Source organism: Aethalodelphis obliquidens, unplaced genomic scaffold (genome assembly GCF_003676395.1).
Source record: "Aethalodelphis obliquidens isolate GAN/ISIS:26980383/991018 unplaced genomic scaffold, ASM367639v1 scaffold27, whole genome shotgun sequence".
Classification (NCBI taxonomy): domain Eukaryota; kingdom Metazoa; phylum Chordata; class Mammalia; order Artiodactyla; family Delphinidae; genus Aethalodelphis; species Aethalodelphis obliquidens.
In genome coordinates, this window is record NW_020837971.1 from 16,099,593 (window position 1) to 16,120,390 (window position 20,798).

Genomic DNA, 20,798 nt, shown 5'->3' on the forward strand with positions numbered 1-20,798 from the left:
TACATGACATATCTTCTTCCATCCTTTTACTTTCAGTCTGCCTAAATCACTGTATTTGAAGTCAAGCATATAGTCGAGTCCTGTTTTTTTAATCCACTCCATCAATCTCTGTCATTTAAGTAGTATATTTAGACCATTTATATTTAATGTAACTATTGATATGTTAGGGCTTAAATCTACCATTTTATCCTTCATTTTGTTTGGCCCTATTCATTTCTCTGCTTTCTTTTTCCTGACTTCCTCTAGGTTTTTAAACCTATACTTTAAAATTCCATTTTTATTTATGTATAGTCTTTTTGATCATCTCTCTTTGTGTTTTTAGTGGTTTTTAGCCTTTTTAGTGGCTGTTTAGGTGTTATATCACTACATAACTTATCACAATCTAATGGTGTCATCATTTTACCAGTTCAAGTGAAGTGTACTTACCTCCCTTTACATCCCTTCCTTCTCTCCATGTAAAATATATAGTTATCTTAAACATTTCCTCTACATATGTTTAGAACTGCATCAGATAATATTACAAATTTTGCTTCAATCATCAAACATAATTTAGAAGACCCACGAGGAGAAGGAAAGTCTTTTATTTACCTGTATTTTTTAGTTCCATGTTCTTTCTTCGTTCCTCTTGTCTGATTCCTTCTGGTATCATTTCCTTTCTGTTTACAACTTCTTTTAGCCATTCATTTAGGATGACAGATTCTCTTAGTTCCCTTCATCTGAAAATGTTTTGATTTCTCCTTCATTCCTATAGGATATTATCACTGTATATAGGATTCTGGGGAAACAGTTCTTTTCTTTCAGCTCTTGGTAAGTGTGGTGCTACTTCCTTCTGGTCTCCATGGCTTCTGTTGAGAAATCCTCTATTATTTTGTCCTCTGTTGTTTTGTCCTCTGTTGAGAAATCCACTGTTATTTGAGTTGTTTTGCCCTCTAGGCAAAGTGTCAGTATATTCTGGCTGCTTTCAAGATTTTTTGTCTTTAAATTCAGAAGTTTAATTGTAACATATTTTGACATGGATTTCTTTGGCTTTATTTTGTGAGTTCACTGAGTTTCTTGAGTCTGTGGAGTAAGTCTTTTGCCATATTTGGGAAGTTTTCAGCCTCCCGCTTTCTCTTCTCCTTCTGGGATTCGTCAACACAACTGTGAAATCTTTTGTTGCAGCATCACATGTCCCTAGGACTTTCTTCCGTTTTTTTTCCCCCCAATCTGTTTTCTCTGTATTCTTCAGGTTGGTTGATTTCTGTTGTTCTCCCTTTAAGTTCACTGATCCTCTGTCCTCTGATAATGCCATTGAGCCCGTTTACTCAGTTTTAATTTGGGTTATTATATTTTGCAGTTTCAAAATTTCCCATTTGGTGCTTCTTTGTATCTTAATTTTTTGCAGAGACTTTCTGTGTCTTTGCTGAGACTTAATTTTTTTTTTCATGTCTCTCTCATGTTTTAATTGCTCACTGACATCATTTGATAATGGCTTCTTGAGAATCTTAGATAATTCTAACATCTTAGTGTCTATTGATTATCTTTTCTCGTTCAATCTGACGTATTCCTGGTTCTTGTTATAAGTGATTTTTCTTTTTTTTTTTAACATTGAAACCAGGACGTTTTGGGTATTATGAGATGGGATCTTGTTGAAATCTTTGTTGTAGCAAGGCTCCTCTGAACACTGCTCTGGTAGGGAGGGGCCCACCTAGTTACTCCCCGGTGGAGATGGACATTCTGGGCCCCAAAGTCTCTGTTGACATTAGGGTGGGGGAGTGGGCTAGTGCATTACCTCCCAGAGGGAATGAAAGTTTGGGCTTCCTCTTGGGCCTTCTTTGAAACCTTTGGGTGGGGTCAGAGGTCAGAGTGCACTGCAGCCTGACAAGGGTGTTGATGGGGCTGCAGTGTGTTCCGTATGTTTGGGTGGAACAGAGCAGTTACAGTCTAAAAGTTTTCTGTCCTGCGAGGCTGCCTTTCTCCTGGTCCTTTAAAGAGAGCAGCTTTTGTTGGGGCTTTTTCTGTCTACACCTGTAGAAGTTTCCACATTCTTTGCTCCAAGTCTGGGATATGGGAGCCCAAAAGGAAACCTAGGGACCTCCTTGGCTGGTTGGCTTTTTTCTCCACCCTTTGGCGTCATCTTACATTTGTTTTATATATGATATCTGGGGTTTTTAGTTGCACTTGGTGGGGGAATAGGTAGGCATATGTCTATACTACCTTCCCAGACGTCTGTAGATTTAAGTTATCAAATGACTGAAGAACTCAGAGGCAAGGCCAGCAGTTTTGAAGTTCAGTAGTAGAGCCCAAGAATGATCAGTTCACGGTGCTGGAAATGAAGAATCACACATGTGGTGAGGCCAAGGGCTCTTCATGCTGAAAGGTCACGACAAGCCCACGTTCTCCTCTGGGACACACAGGTCGTTGGTTAACTCCACAATCAAAATGTTCAAACTGTTCCCAACAGAGTGTGCACTCTTTGGATACCCCGGTTCCCTTAGCCCCCACTGCTGAGTGTTCCCATGAGCTAGGAAAAGTGTCCCCCAAATAACTCTGGTTTTCCTCCATAAACACTGAGAGCTGGGCTGTGAAGGGCCAGAGCCATGCTTTATCAGGCCCACGTGATGGCCCATCCTCATTCTTGATAGAATAACAGCAGGAAACGGGTGCATAGCTTAACCAAGCCACTCTACCATCACCACCACCACCCCAAGGTGAAAAAAAGCCAGGTTGCTTTTGTTTTAATAAAACAAAAAAAGGTTGAAAAACATAGAATTTGCTTTTAAAAGTTAAAAAAAAAAAAAGTGTCCTAGAGCATTAGATAAATAAAAGCTGTGGTTCCCAAGCCAGCTTGAATAGGATCATCCAGGGATGTTCATGGCGCATCCACGACCAATTGAGTCAAGTCCTGGCATTGGAGCCTGGAAATGTGCATTTTTACAAATCTCCCAAATTCCCTAGAGATTTGGATACACAGCTGTGTTTGCAAGCGACTGCTTGGGTCCCTTACTGGGCCCTCTGTCTTATTTACACTTAATTAGGCCAGGAAATGGGAGACTGTCTGATCTTGCACAGTCAGGTGTTAGAGACTGTGGGTGCTCGTTTCACATTTCATCCTGGCGTCTGGGATTGTGAACTGCACCTTGCCTCACTCCAGCCAATATCTTGTGGGTGGGAGCCTAACCTATAGTGTCACTGGGCAGTTTTCCTCCAAGTCTCTTCCCCTTTGATAATTATTGCAACATGAAACAAGCGCATAATGCCCTGGAAAGAGCCCCTCCGCTCCATCACGTGTTTGTCAGTTTGAAATATGCTTTCAGATGAGGAGGCACCTTGCACGTTGTGCTCAGCAAATAGCAGTGATGAGTCAGTGATAGTCGGTTCCTTAGCAATTAGTCAGTAAATACGTGTCGGTATTGGACTGGGGAGAGCGATAATCAGATCTGTGACTTACGAGCACTGTCTGGAGGATGGGTCTTTATGTGCAGTTGGAGGTCTTCCAGGAGATGGCGCCGTCCTTCATCAGAGGTGGCTGTGGAAGCCTCTGCCTGGCAGCTCTCCCGCAGGCCACTGGGCTTTCTTGGTGACTGTCCCTCACTTCTCAAGTCTCCTAGCTTCCACTCACCACATACAAAAGCCATCACCATTAAGACATATATGACCTAGTCTAGTCCAGTTCCTCATTTTCTACTTGAATTCTCTCCTTAACTGTTTTTCATTTGCTTTCTGATTGACTTACCCAGTGCCTTTTCAAACCTAAATCGCTTTGTGTCTGTGGGGCCTTGAAATACATTTTTCTCTAAATTATGAATAATTGGTGCACTGGACTAATATATGCATCATATGAATTTATTCTCCTTTACCTGTGATGCCAGTAATATACTCAGCTTCTGTTTGTTGCTAAAGTTTGTGTTTCTGGCTGTAATATAGTATTTATTTTCATACATAACAGAGGTTTTTATGATTTTGTTCTTCTTTTTTCTCTCCCCTGGGGAGTCCCTCCCCCTTTTCCTAAACTGTGGCCCCCGTATGGCTGTGCCCATCTCTCCTCACCCCCGTAGGGTTCTACGGCCTGGACGAGTCTGACCTGGACAAGGTCTTCCACCTGCCCACCACCACGTTCATCGGCGGACAGGAGTCGGCCCTTCCGCTGCGGGAGATCATCCGGCGCCTGGAGGTAAGAAAACACAAGTCGTTTCCAGAAAACTTCAGTGAACTTGCTAAAAACTTGTGTTGGCAGGAGGCCTCCAGACTAGGTTGTTTTTCTCTTGATCCTATATATTTTTTTAATGTAAGGGAAGGGGAATTGTTTTGTTCTGTTTTTTGCTATTTTGTTGATGAAATTCCATGTTTTTTTATTTTTACAATCAACCATAACAAAATGTAGACTTTGCTTCCGACTTTAAAAAATGTGTCCTGGGCTTCCCTGGTGGCGCAGTGGTTGGGAGTCCGCCTGCCGATGCAGGGGACACAGGTTCGTGCCCCGGTCCGGGAGGATCCCACATGCCACGGAGCGGCTGGGCCCGTGAGCCATGGCCACTGGGCCTGCGAGTCCGGAGCCTGTGCTCCGCAATGGGAGAGGCCACAACAGTGAGAGGCCCACGTACCAGGAAAAAAAAAAAAAAAGTGTCCTAAAGCATTAGGTAAATAAAGGGTGTCATTCCCAAGCCAACTTGAATAGGAACGCCTGGGGAGATTCCTGGCCCACCTACGACCAACTGAGTCAGCTCTGGTTTTGGAGCCTGGAAATGTGCATTTTTACAAATCTCCCAGAGATAGGGATACGCAGCTGTGTTTACAAGCGACTGCTCGAGCCCCAGGTTGTACTGATCCAGCATTTGAAAGGGGCAGAGAGCCATGCACGGCTCTCATTTCATCCAGTGCCAGAACCCAGGAGTTGGGCTGTTGTGGACCCTTGGACCTGGACTCCAGGGGTCCCAGCCATAGCACGCCCTGTCCCCAGAGGGCCCCACGTCCAGGGCTCTTCCAAGAGAGCCTACCATTCTGACTTGTCCCAGTTCGGAATACCCCTTCTCGTTGTTTACAGATATTTGTGTACACTCACCCGATGATGGTGGGTTAGGTATGTTTACACGTGACATGTGCGTGCACTGGGCGGCTGTGTGAGCTGACAGAGCTTAAGTATGTTCTTGGTCCTGTGACATAATAATCAACTTGCAGCTCTTTGAATATTTAGAGCGAGTGCAATTTCTTGGCTTCCTAACGTCTCACTAGAGAGAGAAGCTAAGAATCGGCACCTAAAACTCCCTGCCCTTTTCTCCTGGGGATTGAGCCAAGGACAGGAGAAACAAAATATGATCCAGGGGCCCAGTAACTATGTGTCCAAGTTAATAGCTAAATTCATGCTGATAATAATGGAGACATACTGTTTTTGACCTAATAATTTCCTTTGAGCCTTTAATTGTTCAGTAATGGACATACTGCCCATCAGGCATAAGGAGCACGGGCGTGTTCTCCTGCCTCCATGGGTAAAGGAGGGAGCCCCCTCCCCCTCCCCGCCTCTTCCCTCCCCACTTCCTCCCTCCCTCTCCTCTCCCCCTTTCCCTACCTTCATTCTCTTCCCCTCTCCTCCCCTCTCCCCTTCCCCTCCCCTCTCTCCCCACCCCTTCCTCTCCTCTCTGCTAGGCTTACAACTCAGACTTGGGTCCCAGGGAAGATGCGCCCTTTTTTAAGCTGATGGAGGAAGGTTCAAGGTTCATGTTAACAGACGCTGTGGCTGGGCCATGTTTTCTCAAATGTGTTTGTGTAGAAATACACTTTCTTCTGCGGCTCAGTAGATCAGGGCACTGTCACTGTACAGCTCCGGTGGAAGTGGTGACTCGCGCTGGCTCTGAAGTCAGGGAAGGCAGGCCAGCACCCCCCATCCCTGGGCTTCTTGTGCATCGTTTAAAAGTTCCCAGTTTATCACATGAGGTGTCCTCAGGGAAATATAGTTTTGGAGTTAATGAAAACACCTTAAACACCAAGGTCTTTCCCAGCTCCATTTCCTCTTTTTGTCCCTAGGCAAGATTTTCCTCCTCTTGGCTAGGATGATAGCGAGCGCGTTGTGGATGGCCATTATTTTGAGTTCAAGCAAATGTCCCTTTGTTTCATTATCATAGAATTAACATGCAGAGGTGCCCACCCCTGCTCTGGTGTCACATCTGGACCCACCACTGGGATCCCAGGTGCATCCTCACCCTGCACTGTGCCAGCCAGTTTCCATGTCTGTTGTGAAAACCAAAGGGGGTCACAGACAGAACCACCAAGCAGAACCCGGCCCTCTAAGTGCTTGGTCAGCATGACTGCTGCGAAGACGTTGAAAGGCATTTGTGGGCTCTAAAACTTATTGTCAGGATTTCCCTGGTGGCCTAGTGGTTAGGATTCAGCGGTATCACTACCGTGGCCCGGGTTTGATCCCTGGTCAGGGAACTGAGATCCCACAAGATGTGCAGCGTGGCCAATATATATATATTAATTAATTTTAAAAAATTATTTTCACACCAGGGCATTGCTTTTTAAATTCCTAAAAGCAGTGGTTAAGAATCCTCCTGCCAATGCAGGGGACATGGGTTTGAGCCCTGGTCCGGGAAGATCCCACATGCCGTGGAACAGCTAAGCCTGTGCACCACAACTACTGAGCCTGCACTCTAGAGCCCATGAGCCACAACTACTGAGCCCACGTGCCGCAACTACTGAAGCCTGCGTGCCGCAACTACTGGAGCCTGCGTGCCTAGAGCCCGTGCTCTGCAACAAGAGAAGCCACCACAACGAGAAGGCCGCACACCGCAACGAAGAGTAGCCCCAGATTGCCGCAACTAGAGAAAGCCCACACACAGCAACGAAGACCCAACGCAGCCATAAATAAATAAATAAATAAATTTTAAAAATAAATAAATAAAAGCCTGCTAACTTAAGTGGCCACTGAGCTGTGATATCCACCGGCAGCACAGGGCCTTTCTTTCTCAGGGTGGTGGGCACAGTCTGACCTTGAGGTCAGAGAACCTGTCTTCCCCAGGAGCTTCCCCGTCCCTGGGCTGGTGCTTCTGTCCTCCCGCCATGAGGGGAGCATGTCTCGGCTTAGTGGTTCTCACTGTCCCCTCCCTGCCTATTGGGCTCTGTACTCTGTGGAGGAAGTATTTCATGGCCAGGTTCGGAGTGAGAGGAGGTTGTGGGCCCAAACTTGGTACCCCAGATCACAGCTGGCTCTGTTGCATTTGAAAGGGAGGCCACCTGTTCCTGCCAGCCTTCTGGCTGAGTGGGCAGTCAACACGCCTGTGGGGACATCCCCTTGATCGTGTGTGTGTGTGTGAAAAACAGATGGCGTACTGCCAGCACATTGGGGTGGAGTTCATGTTCATCAATGACCTGGAGCAGTGCCAGTGGATCCGGCAGAAATTCGAGACGCCTGGGATCATGCAGTTCACCAACGAGGAGAAGCGGACCCTGCTGGCCCGGCTAGTGCGCTCCACCAGGTACGGGGCTGCACTGGTCCCGTCAGTGTGGCACAGCCTGTTGACAGGGGTGGGTGGGTTTGGAGCGTGACCACAGCCCCACGAGAGCAAGGTTGGCCCTGGTGACTTGGCTCTTCAGAGTGGCTTGGTTCCTGTCCAGGTTTGAGGAGTTCCTGCAGCGGAAGTGGTCATCTGAGAAGCGCTTTGGTCTCGAAGGCTGCGAGGTGCTGATTCCTGCCCTCAAGACCATCATTGACAAGTCAAGTGAGAACGGAGTGGACTACGTGATCATGGGGATGCCGCACAGGTACCTGGCTGCCCTTCATGCATCCAGAGCACGGGGTGGGGCACTAGGCAAGCAAGGAGGCTGGCTCGCCTGGAACGCACTTGCACCCCTGTCCTGGGACAGCCATCGCCACAGCATCCCCCTCCCTCAGTAGCCACTGTCACACTCAAGGCCATAGTGGTTTTAGGCAGGCATCTTGGCCTCATGCCCTTGTCGGGATCACCACTGAGGGAGGTTAACCTAGAGGGAAGGCTGCTCGGTGACGTGGAGCGGAGACCTCAGCTTGAGGCGGCAGCAGAGGCTGAGGGTGGAGCGTTCGCCGCAGGCCGGCAGTGTTTCTCCGTTTTCTACCTTTCTTCCTCCCACCTCGTCGTGGCCCTGGGTGCCGGGCAAGCAGAGGCTGAGTGTCCCATCAGCTCTGCTCTCAGCTCCTCTCGGGCTGCAAACCGAGGCACTGCCTGTCCATCGGGGGAGGAAGGGGCTAGAACAGCATTGCCTGCTGCCCGGAACACAGCTCAGGCCCTGCTCGCTCCTCTGTGTACCAGAGGGCGGCTGAACGTGCTTGCAAACGTCATCAGGAAGGAGCTGGAGCAGATTTTCTGTCAGTTCGACTCAAAGCTGGAGGCAGCTGATGAGGTGAGACACCTGATTTCTTTTAGAAACTAGCATAGCTCCGACCCACACCAGACCCTGGTTCCACTTGTTTCTCCGGAAGCACCTGGGCCTGGGATCCTCCATACCACTCACAAAGGAGGTGGCCGGTGGCCGACCTCCCGGAGAAAAGAGAGATCAGAGGCTTGGCAGCCCCCGCAGTCCTCCCCGCTGGGGTTTGGGATGTGCGCCTCTGGTTGAGGGACCTTCTCCCTGTGCCCTAGGTAGAGCCGTTCTGGGGAAAGGCCTTCCATCCTTCCAGGAATGGGGGTTCTGGGAGGAGAAATAACACAGGACAGGGCTGCCGTGAAGAGTAAGCATCTCCACGCCCAGGATGAAGACTGACTGTTTGTACCTTCAGGGTTCTGGAGACGTGAAGTACCACCTGGGCATGTATCACCGGCGGATCAACCGTGTGACCGACAGGAACATCACCCTGTCGCTGGTGGCGAACCCTTCCCACCTGGAGGCTGCCGATCCCGTGGTGATGGGCAAGACTAAAGCTGAGCAGTTTTACTGCGGGGACACCGAGGGAAAGAAGGTAAGGCCACGGGGGCTGGCCAGGGGCAGCCCTGAGGCCAGGTGGTCCAGGACCGGCTCACAGCCTCAGGCACATCCCAGACCTCATGTTTCTGGAATTTAACAAAATATTCTGAATGGATCTTGAAAGAGTGGCCATAGTATTAATAAATTAATCCGTTACAGATAATGCTTCCTTCCAAGTTGTGACCACCAGAGCTAGGTGGGGAGTAGATTGCTTTCATTGTCACCACACCCGTGGAGAAGCTAGTCTTGTACAGTATCATGGCGGACAAAGAGCCTTTGTCACTGAACAGGAGGAGAGAGTCTTAAGGAAAAGATGTGGGTGAGCCTAAAGGAGGAACTGTAAAACTGACAGATGGGGGGCTTCCCTGGTGGCGCGGTGGTTGAAAGTCCGCCTGCCGATGCAGGGGACACGGGTTCGTGCCCCGGTCCGGGAAGATCGCACATGCCGTGGAGCGGCTGGGCCTGTGAGCCATGGCCGCTGAGTCTGCGCGTCCAGAGCCTGTGCTCCGCAACGGAAGAGGCCACGGCAGTGAGAGGCCCGCGTACCGCAAAAAAAAAAAAAAATACTGATAGATGGGAGGAGAGGTGTTCGAGTTTGTAGCAGGGTGGCACCGTTTAGAGATGGAGAACAGCTCGAGTTCCGGAGGGCCCTGGTACCGGCATTTTCCAGGTGTGTGACACTGAATGTTTAATGTTGGTTGGACAGCCTACTTACGTATAGAAATCCTCAGTGGATTTTAACTGTTTGTCCTTGTTTAACCTCAAAGTAGAAGTCTGTCTGTAACAAATTGTACAGTTCTTATTACTTAATGATAACCTCAAAGCCAAGCAATAAGAAAAATCAAGTTTTTGTAATGTCTGCCTGTGCATTCTGGGGCATGTTCAAAGTCAGCATCACCACCCTACTCTCAAGCATCTCTTGTTCTTCCTAGAAATAGGGTCATATGTGAGGAAGCTAACAGAACATACACAATGTGATGTAAAGCTGCAGGTTCACTGGTAAAGAACTTCAGAAGAGGTATATGGGTGTGGAAGGAAGTGGAATGAAAGGCAGACAAATCCTCTCATCGATAGAGTAGGTAGTTGTCATATTTAATTAAAGAAACAGCAGGATTTAGGTAGACGGGAAGAAAAGGACATTCTCTGGCGATGAAAGAAGGACAAGGATGGAGGTGGGGTTGTGCTGTGGGCAGAGCAGGGAGGAGCTGGGCAGGGCAGCCTGGCCCAGGGATGCCCTGGAGAGAGGTCAGACTTTTTAGAGGTGGAACCAAGCATTAGTCTACTAGGTTCTATAATTTAAAACACTGTGAGTCTACTCGTACTGTGTTTGGACGGTTAGAGGGTAACGGGATCCCGACCAGAGGTGGCATTGGGAACAGGAAGTGGTTCCTGCACCACAAAGAGTGTGGCCCACGGGGAGGGTGTCGGGACATGAGAGTTACTTTGCTGAGCTTGGGGGCCTGGATGGTGCCTCAGAAACTCCAAGAGGGTAGAAAGTGGCTTCCTGTGCAGCCCCCGAGACCACCAGTGACACAGTGGCCGGGGACGGATAGGGAGGAAACCAGCATCAGTGACCAGTGCCTCCAGCATTTCCGCTGTCTGTGGCTGGAACCCTTGCCCAGGCATTTGGGGCCAGGGAAGGGAACAGGATTGCAGAAAACTTTGTGACATCCACGTTCATAAATTACAGACGAAAAGCCACTCCAGCATCGCTTGCTTAGAATGCTGGAGACGTCCTGAAAAGGAATGAAAGAACTAGGGAGAAGTGGTGGAGGGTGTCTAACATGCTTCAGATGATCACAGCAATCCATCCTGAGGCCAGGAGAGGCTGATTAGCCCTGTGTGGTCACCAGGCACTTGTCTGAGGGAGTGCCCTGTCCATGGGAGTGCCCTGCCTGGCGTGGACGGCCCATCCCTCCAGGCCCCTGCCCCCGCCCCTCTATCTGAGCCCACCCTTGCCCGTGCTCAGCGGGCGGGTCCAGACCCCACCAGTCCTTCACACCTGCTCTCCTGGCTACGCTTCCCAAACCCTTAGGCAATTATCTGATTTCTGTTAAACCCAGAATCCAGGGAGCTGGAGTGTTTGTTACATAACCTTCAGTGTTTCAGAAAAAAACTATGTAATTTCTATAAATGTGGCCAAGGTTGTTCTAACCTGGTGCAAGACTGAGCCTGACCCAGCTTGGCTCAGGGCTGATGTGGCCCTTGGGGCATTCATGTGGGAAAGCAGCTCCCTAGCGCCGCGGGTGGCCTGCCACGGACGGAGGCCCGCTCCTACCTGGGTCCAGATCGGGCCGCCAGGGTGTGTGATTTTAGCAAGCAGCGCTGCGCTGAGGAACACAAGGGACCGAGTGCAACCTAGCAAGGGGCACAATACAGCTTCTCCAGAAGATCAAGAGAAACAGCGTGAGGAGAGGGGAGGCTGACCCTGAGGTGCCCGACGGCAGAAGGCCGAGGTTGTACAGAGAAGGCTCTGCAGAGAAACGCACGTCCTGGCGAGCAGGAAGAGGCACCGTGTCCCCCGGTCGTTTGGGCCCTGGCAAGGCTGCAATCCTCTGAGGAGGTCCCTGCGCAGACCCGACACTTGTGTCCACTTCCACCTGTCCCAGACAGCGTCCCTGTGTCCTTCAGGGCAGGACACGTGGGGTTCTGCTAAAAAAAAAAAATCTAGATTTTTGTCCCTGAAGAGCACGTGGACCTTCTCTTCCTGGCGCTGCGGACCAGGGAGGTGACAGAAGCTGAGTAAACACAGCAAGAGGGCGTCAAGGAGCAGGGGTGGCAGGGCCGTGGGGCTGTACCAAGCAAACAGGTAATGTGCTGAGGACAGTGAGAACAGTGTCTCACGGTGTAGGAGATGTTTATAAATGCAGAAGGAGGAAGACCCAGAAAAAGGATTGGAATTGGAGGCATCACAGTTGTACAGTGTACAGATTTAGAAATCTCTGTGTACGTGAACCTGTGCATCTGGTTTTTGGCTCTGTGCTGAAAGAGCCTAGAAGTGTGATGTTTCTAGTGGTGATGAGCACACAAATACTAGTCTTCAGTGCCGTCCTCCACTGAAGGAACCAGGCTCCTCAGAGAAGTGTCTGATTCCAGGGCTGGGCAGGAACAGTGCAGCAGGGGGCTGAAATCTCTGTTGTGCCAGAAAGCACGGAGGCCCCCACGAGCCATGGGACCTGTCCAGATGGCACGGGACCCCCACGCCAAGTATGGGGCAGTGTGAGCATCCAAATAACTACAGATACTGGTCAGTTACAGCCAGTTGAATAAAACAGGAATCCGGGAGCACATATTAATACAAATAAATAAAAGTCGAGAAGGGAAAGCTTTTATGGAATGCCAGCGCGTGAAGGCAGGAGTGACACCTGGCAGCATCCCGGGGTGCCGCTCAGGCTGCTGGGTGGGTGGAGGTGTGGTAAGGAGCAAGATCTAGAAGTTCTCCTCACTGTTCTCGTTACCGAGGAGAAATGGCGAGTTTAAAGGGAGAAACACAGACTTCCTGGCGGTCTAGTGGTTAAGACTCTGCACTTCCACTGCAGGGGGTGCAGGTTCGATCCCTGGTTGAGGAACTAGGATCCCACGTGCTGCGCAGCGTGACCAAAAAAAAAAAAAAAAAAAGGGAGAAACAGACAGCTACCTGTCCGTGTGATCCAAGTCAACTTCATCCACGTGGGGTAGGCCAGCTCTGGCGTCCTCTGGTACGGAATGCACCGTTCCTGAGTCTGGTCACACAGGACCATCGGAGCCCAAGGCCTGTCCGCGACGTGGAGACGGGAGACACAATGGGCTGCTCCAGGTCGAGAGGCTAAAGAGGCGTGGCCCTAAGAGCACGTCCACGTGGGGTCTGGGCCAGCATTGCTTTCCTGATGAGAGGGTCCTGCGTGGTGGGTTCAGGGGTGGTGGGCATTGGCTCTGCAGCAGATGATGGCAGGGTGGCTGGTGTGCAGACATGGAGGGCACCCTCGTGGAGCACATTCTCAGGGGGAAGGGGGTGCTGGGGGGGCCTGGGGGGTCTTTGTGCCTTCCTGCCATTTTCTTTCTAAGTTCGAAATTATCTCAAAATACATCATTTTTTGAAAAGTGGATTGTGACTGAATCTCCAGTGTGCCTTGTGGACGTGGTGGTCAGGACCATGTCACATTTGGGGTCTCCTTTGCATGTCTGCAGGTCATGTCCATCCTTCTGCACGGGGATGCTGCGTTTGCCGGCCAGGGCATCGTGTACGAGACCTTCCACCTGAGTGACCTGCCGTCCTACACGACTCACGGCACTGTCCACGTGGTCGTCAACAACCAGGTAACCTGGGCTCCAGGCGGGCTCTGGGGTCTTTGCAGCAGAGAAGGCTGTGGAGGCCACAGCATCAATTAGACTTTCTCCTGAGGCTTCTACGCTCACATCAGCCTTACTTAGAATGACATGGTTTCATCATTTAATGCATTTGTTGTTTTCTGATTAATAAATTTGGTCAAACAGGAAACTTTCTTTAAAGTGGAGAGATTTTAATTACAGTGTTTAAGATCATGGTGTTATTTCAGAATATTTTCTTCCATATCCCCAAGCATATAGATGGCTTTCCTCTTTTAAGAAACTGGGTTCCATACACACAGTTTTATATCCACTTCTTATTTACCACAGTGTTTTCTCATGGCATTATATATTCTTAAAATATTAATTTTAATGGAAATAATTCATTATAGGTTGTTTCATAAAATAGATATTGAAAAGGTGCCAAGGAAAGAGAAAGGTCTAAAAACAACCTCTGAACTGTGTTTTAAACAGATGACCCCTTTTTGGGTAGGGGCTGAGATGCTAACAGGAATGGTCTTCAATCTGGAAGAGTACAGCAAAGATCATTCACAGGGATTGGAAGCCCAAGACACAGGGGGATTTTTTTTTTTTTAAAGAAAAAAGTTTTTCCATGAGTAGTCTCCAGAGTCAGGTGAATTCCATCCCAGGAGTTTTTTGCTTGGTTGATTGGTTGGGTTTTTTTGGTGCGGTTTTTTGGGGGTTTTTTTGATTATTTATTCTTTTTTTTAAATTAATTTATTTGTTTATTTTTGGCTGCGTTGTGTCTTCATTGCTGCACGTGGACTTTCTCTAGATGGGGCTGCTCTTCATTGTGGTGCGCGGGCTTCTCATTGCGGTGGCTGCTCTTGTTGTGGAGCACGGGCTTTAGGCACGTGGGTTTCAGTAGTTGTGGCATGTGGGCTCAGTAGTTGTGGTGCGCGGGCTCTAGAGCACAGGCTCAGTAGTTGTGGCACACGGGCTTAGTTGCTCCGTGGCATGTGGCATCATCCCAGACCAGGGCTCGAACCTGTGGTCCTTGCATTGGCAGGCGGATTCTTAACCACTGCACCACCAGGGAAGTCCCTCTCCATTTGTTTAGATTGGGTAATTTCTGTTCCATCTTTAAGTTCTCTGAGTCTTTCCTTTCTCCCTTCCATTCTGCTATAGAGCACCTCCATTCAGGTTTGGGTTTTTTCCCCTGATTTCCACCCCCCCCGGGGGGGGTTTGTTTGTTTGTTTGTTTTTTCAACTCTAAAGTTTCCACTTGGTTCTTCTTGTATCTTCTGTTTCTTTGCTGAGTTTCTATTTTTTCATGTATTTCAGGAATGTTCATAATTTTTATTGAGGTATTTTTATGAAGTTTGCTTTGAATTTTATGAATTTTAATTTTATGAAGTCTTTGTGAGGTAATTCTAAAATCTGTGTCATCTCAGTGTTGGCTTCTAATGATTGCTTTTTCTCATTCAAGCTAAGATTTTTTCTGGTTGTTGGTATAACAAGTGATTTCTTATGAAACCAGACATTTTGAGGATATGTTATGAAATTCAGAATCTTATTTAAATCTCCTGTTATAGGAGGTGTCCTCTGGACATTGCGGGTCGGGGTTGGGGGACACTTGTTACTGCCAGGTGGGGTAGGGGTCCAGGTTCCCCACCCCAGGTCTGTTGATACCCAGGGAAGGGAGGGGACAGAGGGTGGGACAAGGGTGCTTTGTTACTGCTTCCCAAGTAGCCTCCACTAATACCAGGGATGGAGCGGTTGCCTAATTACCAGAAGCCTAGGGGGGCTGCTGGGGACACCGGGCCTTTGATGGGGCAAGTGGGGGTGGCCATGGTGTTTTCTGTGGGGTTGGCTGCAGCAGGGTGATGATTGTCTAAAAATCTTCTGTACTGCTAGGTGGCCTGTTCCTGGTCTTCTGGCCAGAGAGAGCCACTTTCCTTGAAACGTCTTTTTGCTATGCCTGTTGGCGTTTCTGAGTTGCCTGCTTCCCTAGCCCTAAATCTGGGCTATATGAGGCAAAAAGATAGCCCTGGGAATGATCACAAGTCGTTCCTCGGGACCGGAGGTCCCGGCTGATCTGCTTGCTTCTGTCTGCCTTCAGTGTTTGTCTTATATATATAATGCCTTGGGTTTTTAATTGTACTTATTAGCAGGAGAAGGAGGGAAAGGTACATCTCCTCCATCTTCCTGAAGTGGAAGTCCCTATGAGCACTTTTTTCTAAGTGTAAATTCCATTTCTTTAGTAAATACAAGACTATTCAGGTTATCTGTTTCTTCTTGAGTGAGCTCTGGTTACTTCTGTCTTTCATGGAATTTTTTCATTTCATTTAAGTTGTAAAATTTATGAGCATAACATTTCCAATGTTCTCTTATTAGGGTCTGTTGTTTTATCCCTTCTTTCATTCCTAATACTGGTAATTTGTGTGTTTTCTCTTTTTCTCGGTTATATAGATTTGTTGTTGGTTTCAAAGGAACAGCTTTGGTTTCATTGCATTTTCTCTGTTGTTTTCCTGTTTTCTATTTCATTGGTTTCTGCTCTTTGTAATTTCTTTCCTTGTACTTGCTTTGGGTTTAATTTAGTCTTCTCTTTCTAGTTTCTTATTTCTCATTCATTGACTTGAAACCTTCCGTCTTGGCAATATAAACATTTAACAGTATTTCAATTTAAGAATCACATTACATGGACTTCCCTGGTGGCGCAGTGGTTGAGAGTCCACCTGCCGATGCAGGGGACACGGGTTCGTGCCCCGGTCCGGAAAGATCCCACATGCCGGGGAGCGGCTGGGCCCATGAGCCATGGCCACTGAGCCTGCGTGTCTGGAGCCTGTACTCTGCAACGGGAGAGGCCACAACAGTGAGAGGCCGACATACCACAAAAAAAAAAAAAAAAAAAAAGAATCACATTACACAAATACAGTACAGGTAAGCCTTTGGTTTGTCAAACTTCTTATGACAGAAGGTCAAGCATTTTGGTTGAACTTAAGTGAGACTGTGTCCAGAGGAGAGAGTCTTAGGATGGCATAGTGTCTGGAAAATTACCCTAAAAGGAAGCCGTGACCATGTAGCCCAGAAGATGGAAGACTCCTAGAAGCATAAGAGCTGTTTTCAAATAAATGAATGCTTCACAAAGCAAGGAATATAATGGGCAGAGTCAGCACCAATGCATAGCAGTTACCAGGAAGCAGCAGATTTCAGCTGAATGAAAAGAACTTCCAACAATCAGACCTGTTCCTTTTTTTTTTTTTTTTTTTTTTTTGCGGTACGCAGGCCTCTCACTGTTGTGACCTCTCCCGTTGCAGAGCACAGGCTCCAGACACGCAGGCTCAGCAGCCATGGCTCACGGGCCCAGCCATCTGCGACATGTGGGATCTTCCCAGACCAGGGCACGAACCCATGTCCCATGTCCCCTGCATCGGCAGGCAGACTCTCAACCACTGCGCTGCCAGGGAAGCCCCCTGTTCCTTTTTTTTTGCACCGGATAAAATTTAATAGGGTGGGGAAGACACTGAAAACGGGACAGGGAAGAAGGTGCAGAGTCCGGGTTGGGTGAGGGCCTTAGTTAGCCAAATCTGGGGCCTTCAGGCCCACCCAGCTGCATCTGCAGGTTGACGCAGTAGCCCTGCAAGCTGCAGAGCGCCCAGCACATGTGGGAGCAGGGGTAGTGGCGTGGATGGGGGCAGCCAGGGACAGAGCTGCAGGGTTGAAGGAAACAGGGCTCCAACCAGGATAGACCATTTGCCTCTCACGTCCCCTCTGGCTCTCAAACACAGCAGTTCCACTTCGTGGGGTTTTCCTACTAGTACACTCACTCCCAAATGTCTTCTTTAAAGATATCACTTGGGGAATTCCCGGGCTGTCCAGTGGTTAGGACTCGGTGCTTTCACTGCCAGGGCCAGGGTTTGATCCCTGGTCAGGGAACTAAGATCCTGCAAGACACACAGTGTGGCCCAAAATATATATATATATATATATAAAATATGTACATAATATATATGTCACTGCTGCACAATTAATATCTTAATAAAACTGGAAGAAAAAATAAATGTACAAAACTGAAATAAGTAAATAGTATGGAGGGGCATTGTGGGGAAGCTATGACTGCTGCAGCAAGACTAGAAACCAGAGTTTCTACCACTACATCAGTAGGGAGCTGGTTAAGTAGTTTATGATGTATCCATCCATGTGTTACAAGGCTTAAATGAATTAATACATAGAAATTAATATACATAAAGTGCTCAGAATAGTGCCTGGCCCATAAAGAAGCACTAATGTAAGTTAACTGCAACTGAATGTAATAAAACCATTTGAGAGAGTAGGATCTATATATACTGTTGAAATGAACTCTAAGGTACGTTAAGTGGGGAAAAGAAGTGCAGAGCAGAACGTGGAGTATAGCTGCACCTCTGTGTGTGTGTGTGAGTGGGTGGGTATGCGTACACCCACCATATGTGTTTAAAGATGAAGAAGTCAGGGACTTCCTTGATGGTCCAGTGATTAAGACTCCGAGCTCCCAGTGCAGGAGGCCTGGGTTCAATCCCTAGTTAGGGAACTAGATCCCGCATGCCACAACTAAGACCCGGCACAGCCAAATAAATAAATAAATATTTTTAAAAAATAAAAAAAATGAAGTCGGTAACAGTGGTGGATATTGGGGAGGGCAGCTGGGGGACTGAGGTCTCAAAACTTCGAAGCAGTTCACTTTCTGTGGTGTTCTAGCTGTCATGTTCATATTATGATCACTGTCTTACCTGGTCCCTACCCTCATTTCCCTATGGGGAGACCGAGACCCAGATGGACCCTGGGATTGATCAAGGTTCTCTGTAAGTGCTCATCAGAATTCTCCCTGGTACATCTTTTTTTAATGTTCTCATCAGTTTGTGACTATTTCTAATCTTTTCTTTAGTCAGTGTAATAAAGGAGTTTATGTAAAAGCAATTCATCATAAATAAATAAAGAATTCTCAGACTTCTGTAAGAACTACAGTTTTGCTAATGTTTTCTTAAATCTTTTTACTGTTTTTGATGATATCAATCATGACATGGGGCCAGTAAGATCTGTAGCAGGAAAGGAAAGACGTGCTTTGCTGAGGCTCTTGTTTCTCTAAGGACACACGTAGGATTTCCTATTCTGAATTTTTCTTCTAAGGAAGCCATCAGTTGCTAAATGCTTTTGTATAAGAATGTTTATGGGCGGGGTGGGGGGGCTTCCCTGGTGGTGCAGTGGTTAAGAATCCGCCAGCCAATGCAGGGGACATGGGTTCAAGCCCTGGTCCGGGAAGATTCCCACATGCCGTGGAGTAACTAAGCCTGTGTGCAACAACTGCTGAGCCTGCGCTCTAGAGCCCGCGAACCACACCTACTGAGCCCGTGTGCCACAACTACCAAAGCCCGTGTGCCTAGAGCCTGTGCTCCACAGCAAGAGAAGCCACCGCAACAAAAAGCCTACACACCACAATGAAGAGTGGCCCCCACTCACCACAACTAAAGAAAGCCGGGACGCAGCAAAGAATACCCAAAGCGGCCAAAAATAAAAATAAAATAAATTTTAAAAACAAAAAACAAAAAAACTTACTAAAAAAAAAAATGTTTATCGGGCTTTCCTGGTGGCGCAGTAGTTAAGAATCTGCCTGCCAATGCAGGGACACGGGTTCGAGCCCTGGTCAGGGAAGATCCCACATGCCACGGAGCAACTAAGCCCGTGCGCCACAACTACTGAGCCTGCGCTCTAGAGCCCACGGGCCACAACTACTGAAGCCCATGCACCTAGAGCCCATGCTCTGCAACAAGAGAAGCCGCCACAATGAGAAGCCCGTGCAGTGCAACGAAGAGTAGCCCCTGCTCGACGCAACTAAAGGAAGCCCATGCACAGCAACGAAGACCCGATGCAGCCAAAAATAAATAAATAAATTTATTTTTTTAAGAAAAGATTTTTCAGGGAAAAGTTAAAAAAAAAAAAAAGAATGTTTATAAAAACCAAAGAGTCTTTGTATAAATTTTGGCAAAGCCGTAGGAAGCAGTATTATATAATCATTAAAATATTTAATATCCTGGGGAAACGGTCACAACATGGGGAGTGTAAATGCAGGTTACTCATGCTGCTAGTAGGAGGGTGAGTGGTACAACCACTTTGGAGAGCACTCAGTAGTATTTAGGTGCAATGTTCTGACCCTGTAGCTTAGTTTTCCCTTACGAGTACTGCAGAGAAACTCAGTGCTTGCTGGAGAAAACCTCCGTAAGAATGTGTACAGTAACAGTGTATTAACCACAAGTTGGAAACAACTAAATGTCCAACAACAGGAGAATGGATAAATGAACTGTGGTATATACTATTCAGTACTTAGATTTCACTAAGCTCTACTACAGGAAGTAGAGGTACATGTTTCAACCTGGATGAACCATGAATATAAATATTGAACAGAAAGCAAGTTGCAAAGGATTTGCACAGCATATAGAGTATGACACCATATGTAAGGTACATAGACTATATATCTCTATGGTTTAAAAGACATGGAAATACTCTTCCAAAATGTCAGTGCTATGAAAACCCAAGAAAAGCAAGAAGGCTTCAAGATTAAAGGGGACTAGAGAGAGGTGACAACTAATGCAGGGTGATGTGCTGGGTTGGATACAGGACTGAGGCAAGAAAGACTGGGTATCGTTAGGACAATTGGTGGAATGTGTCTACTGAGGGTCAGATAACGGTATTCTGTAATATTAAATTGCTTGGGCCGAGAACTGCACTCTGGCTGGTAATGAAATGTCCATGTTTTAGGGAATAGGGACGTCTACTACTTACCTGCAAATGGTTTAGGAAAAATGTGTGTGTGTGCGTGCGTGTGTAATGGAAAGAGCATGAATAAGAAAAGGGGCAAAATGGCAACAGTTGGTGAATCTGAGTAAAGACTGTGTGGGAGTTCTCTGTATGCTTTCAACTTTTCCATAAGTCTGAATGATATCAAAATTTTAGTGAACAGTAAGCCTAAGAAGATACCATATATTGTTTATGGACACATCGAATGCATATTGCAACACGTAGAAACTATGTCCTCCACTTTCAGGGCCGTGCTCTCTGTGTGTGGGCCCGCTGTAGCAGAAATGTATAAAAAGTCCTGAAACTGTTAAGATTTGTTCATTTGGGCTTGTGAGTTCACGGGTGATCATTATAGTATTATCATACTTTCTATATGTTTGAAGTAGTCCATAAAAATAAATTTTAGGTATTTGTTTTCTTTATTTTTATTGTTTTGGTTGCGTCAGGTCTTAGCTGTGGCATGCGGGATCTTTTGTCGTGGCATGTGGGCTCTTTGTTGTGGCATGCGGGCTCCTCTCTAGTTGTGGCGTGTGGGTTTTCTCTCTCTAGTTGTGGCACGTGGGCTCTGTAGTTTGTGGCACGCAGGCTCTCTCGCTGAGGCGCGCGAGCTCAGTAGTTGTGGCTCGCGGGCTTAGTTGCCCCACAGCACATGGGATCTTAGTTCTCTGACCAGGGAATGAACCTACATCCCCTGCACTGGAAGGCGGATTCTTTACCACTGGACCACCAGGGAAATCCCCATGAAAATAAATGTTAAATGCAGGTTATAAAATTACGAATATGTGATT

General features: G+C 47.5%; 1 protein-coding gene across 6 annotated transcripts in view; it reads left to right on the forward strand.

Moving 5' to 3' along the window:
- OGDH (oxoglutarate dehydrogenase) overlaps positions 1-20,798 on the forward strand; it is a 76,873-nt gene that overhangs the window by 40,551 nt on the left and 15,524 nt on the right. For 5 of the 6 annotated variants that reach the window (XM_027124031.1, XM_027124029.1, XM_027124030.1 and 2 more), the window contains exons 5-10: positions 4,038-4,153; positions 7,297-7,451; positions 7,591-7,737; positions 8,262-8,352; positions 8,729-8,908; positions 13,081-13,209. In XM_027124031.1, the coding sequence (XP_026979832.1) occupies positions 4,038-4,153; positions 7,297-7,451; positions 7,591-7,737; positions 8,262-8,352; positions 8,729-8,908; positions 13,081-13,209 (818 nt within the window). The remainder of the gene's footprint in view (positions 1-4,037; positions 4,154-7,296; positions 7,452-7,590; positions 7,738-8,261; positions 8,353-8,728; positions 8,909-13,080; positions 13,210-20,798) is intronic. The other variant, XM_027124033.1, reaches the window with a different exon arrangement.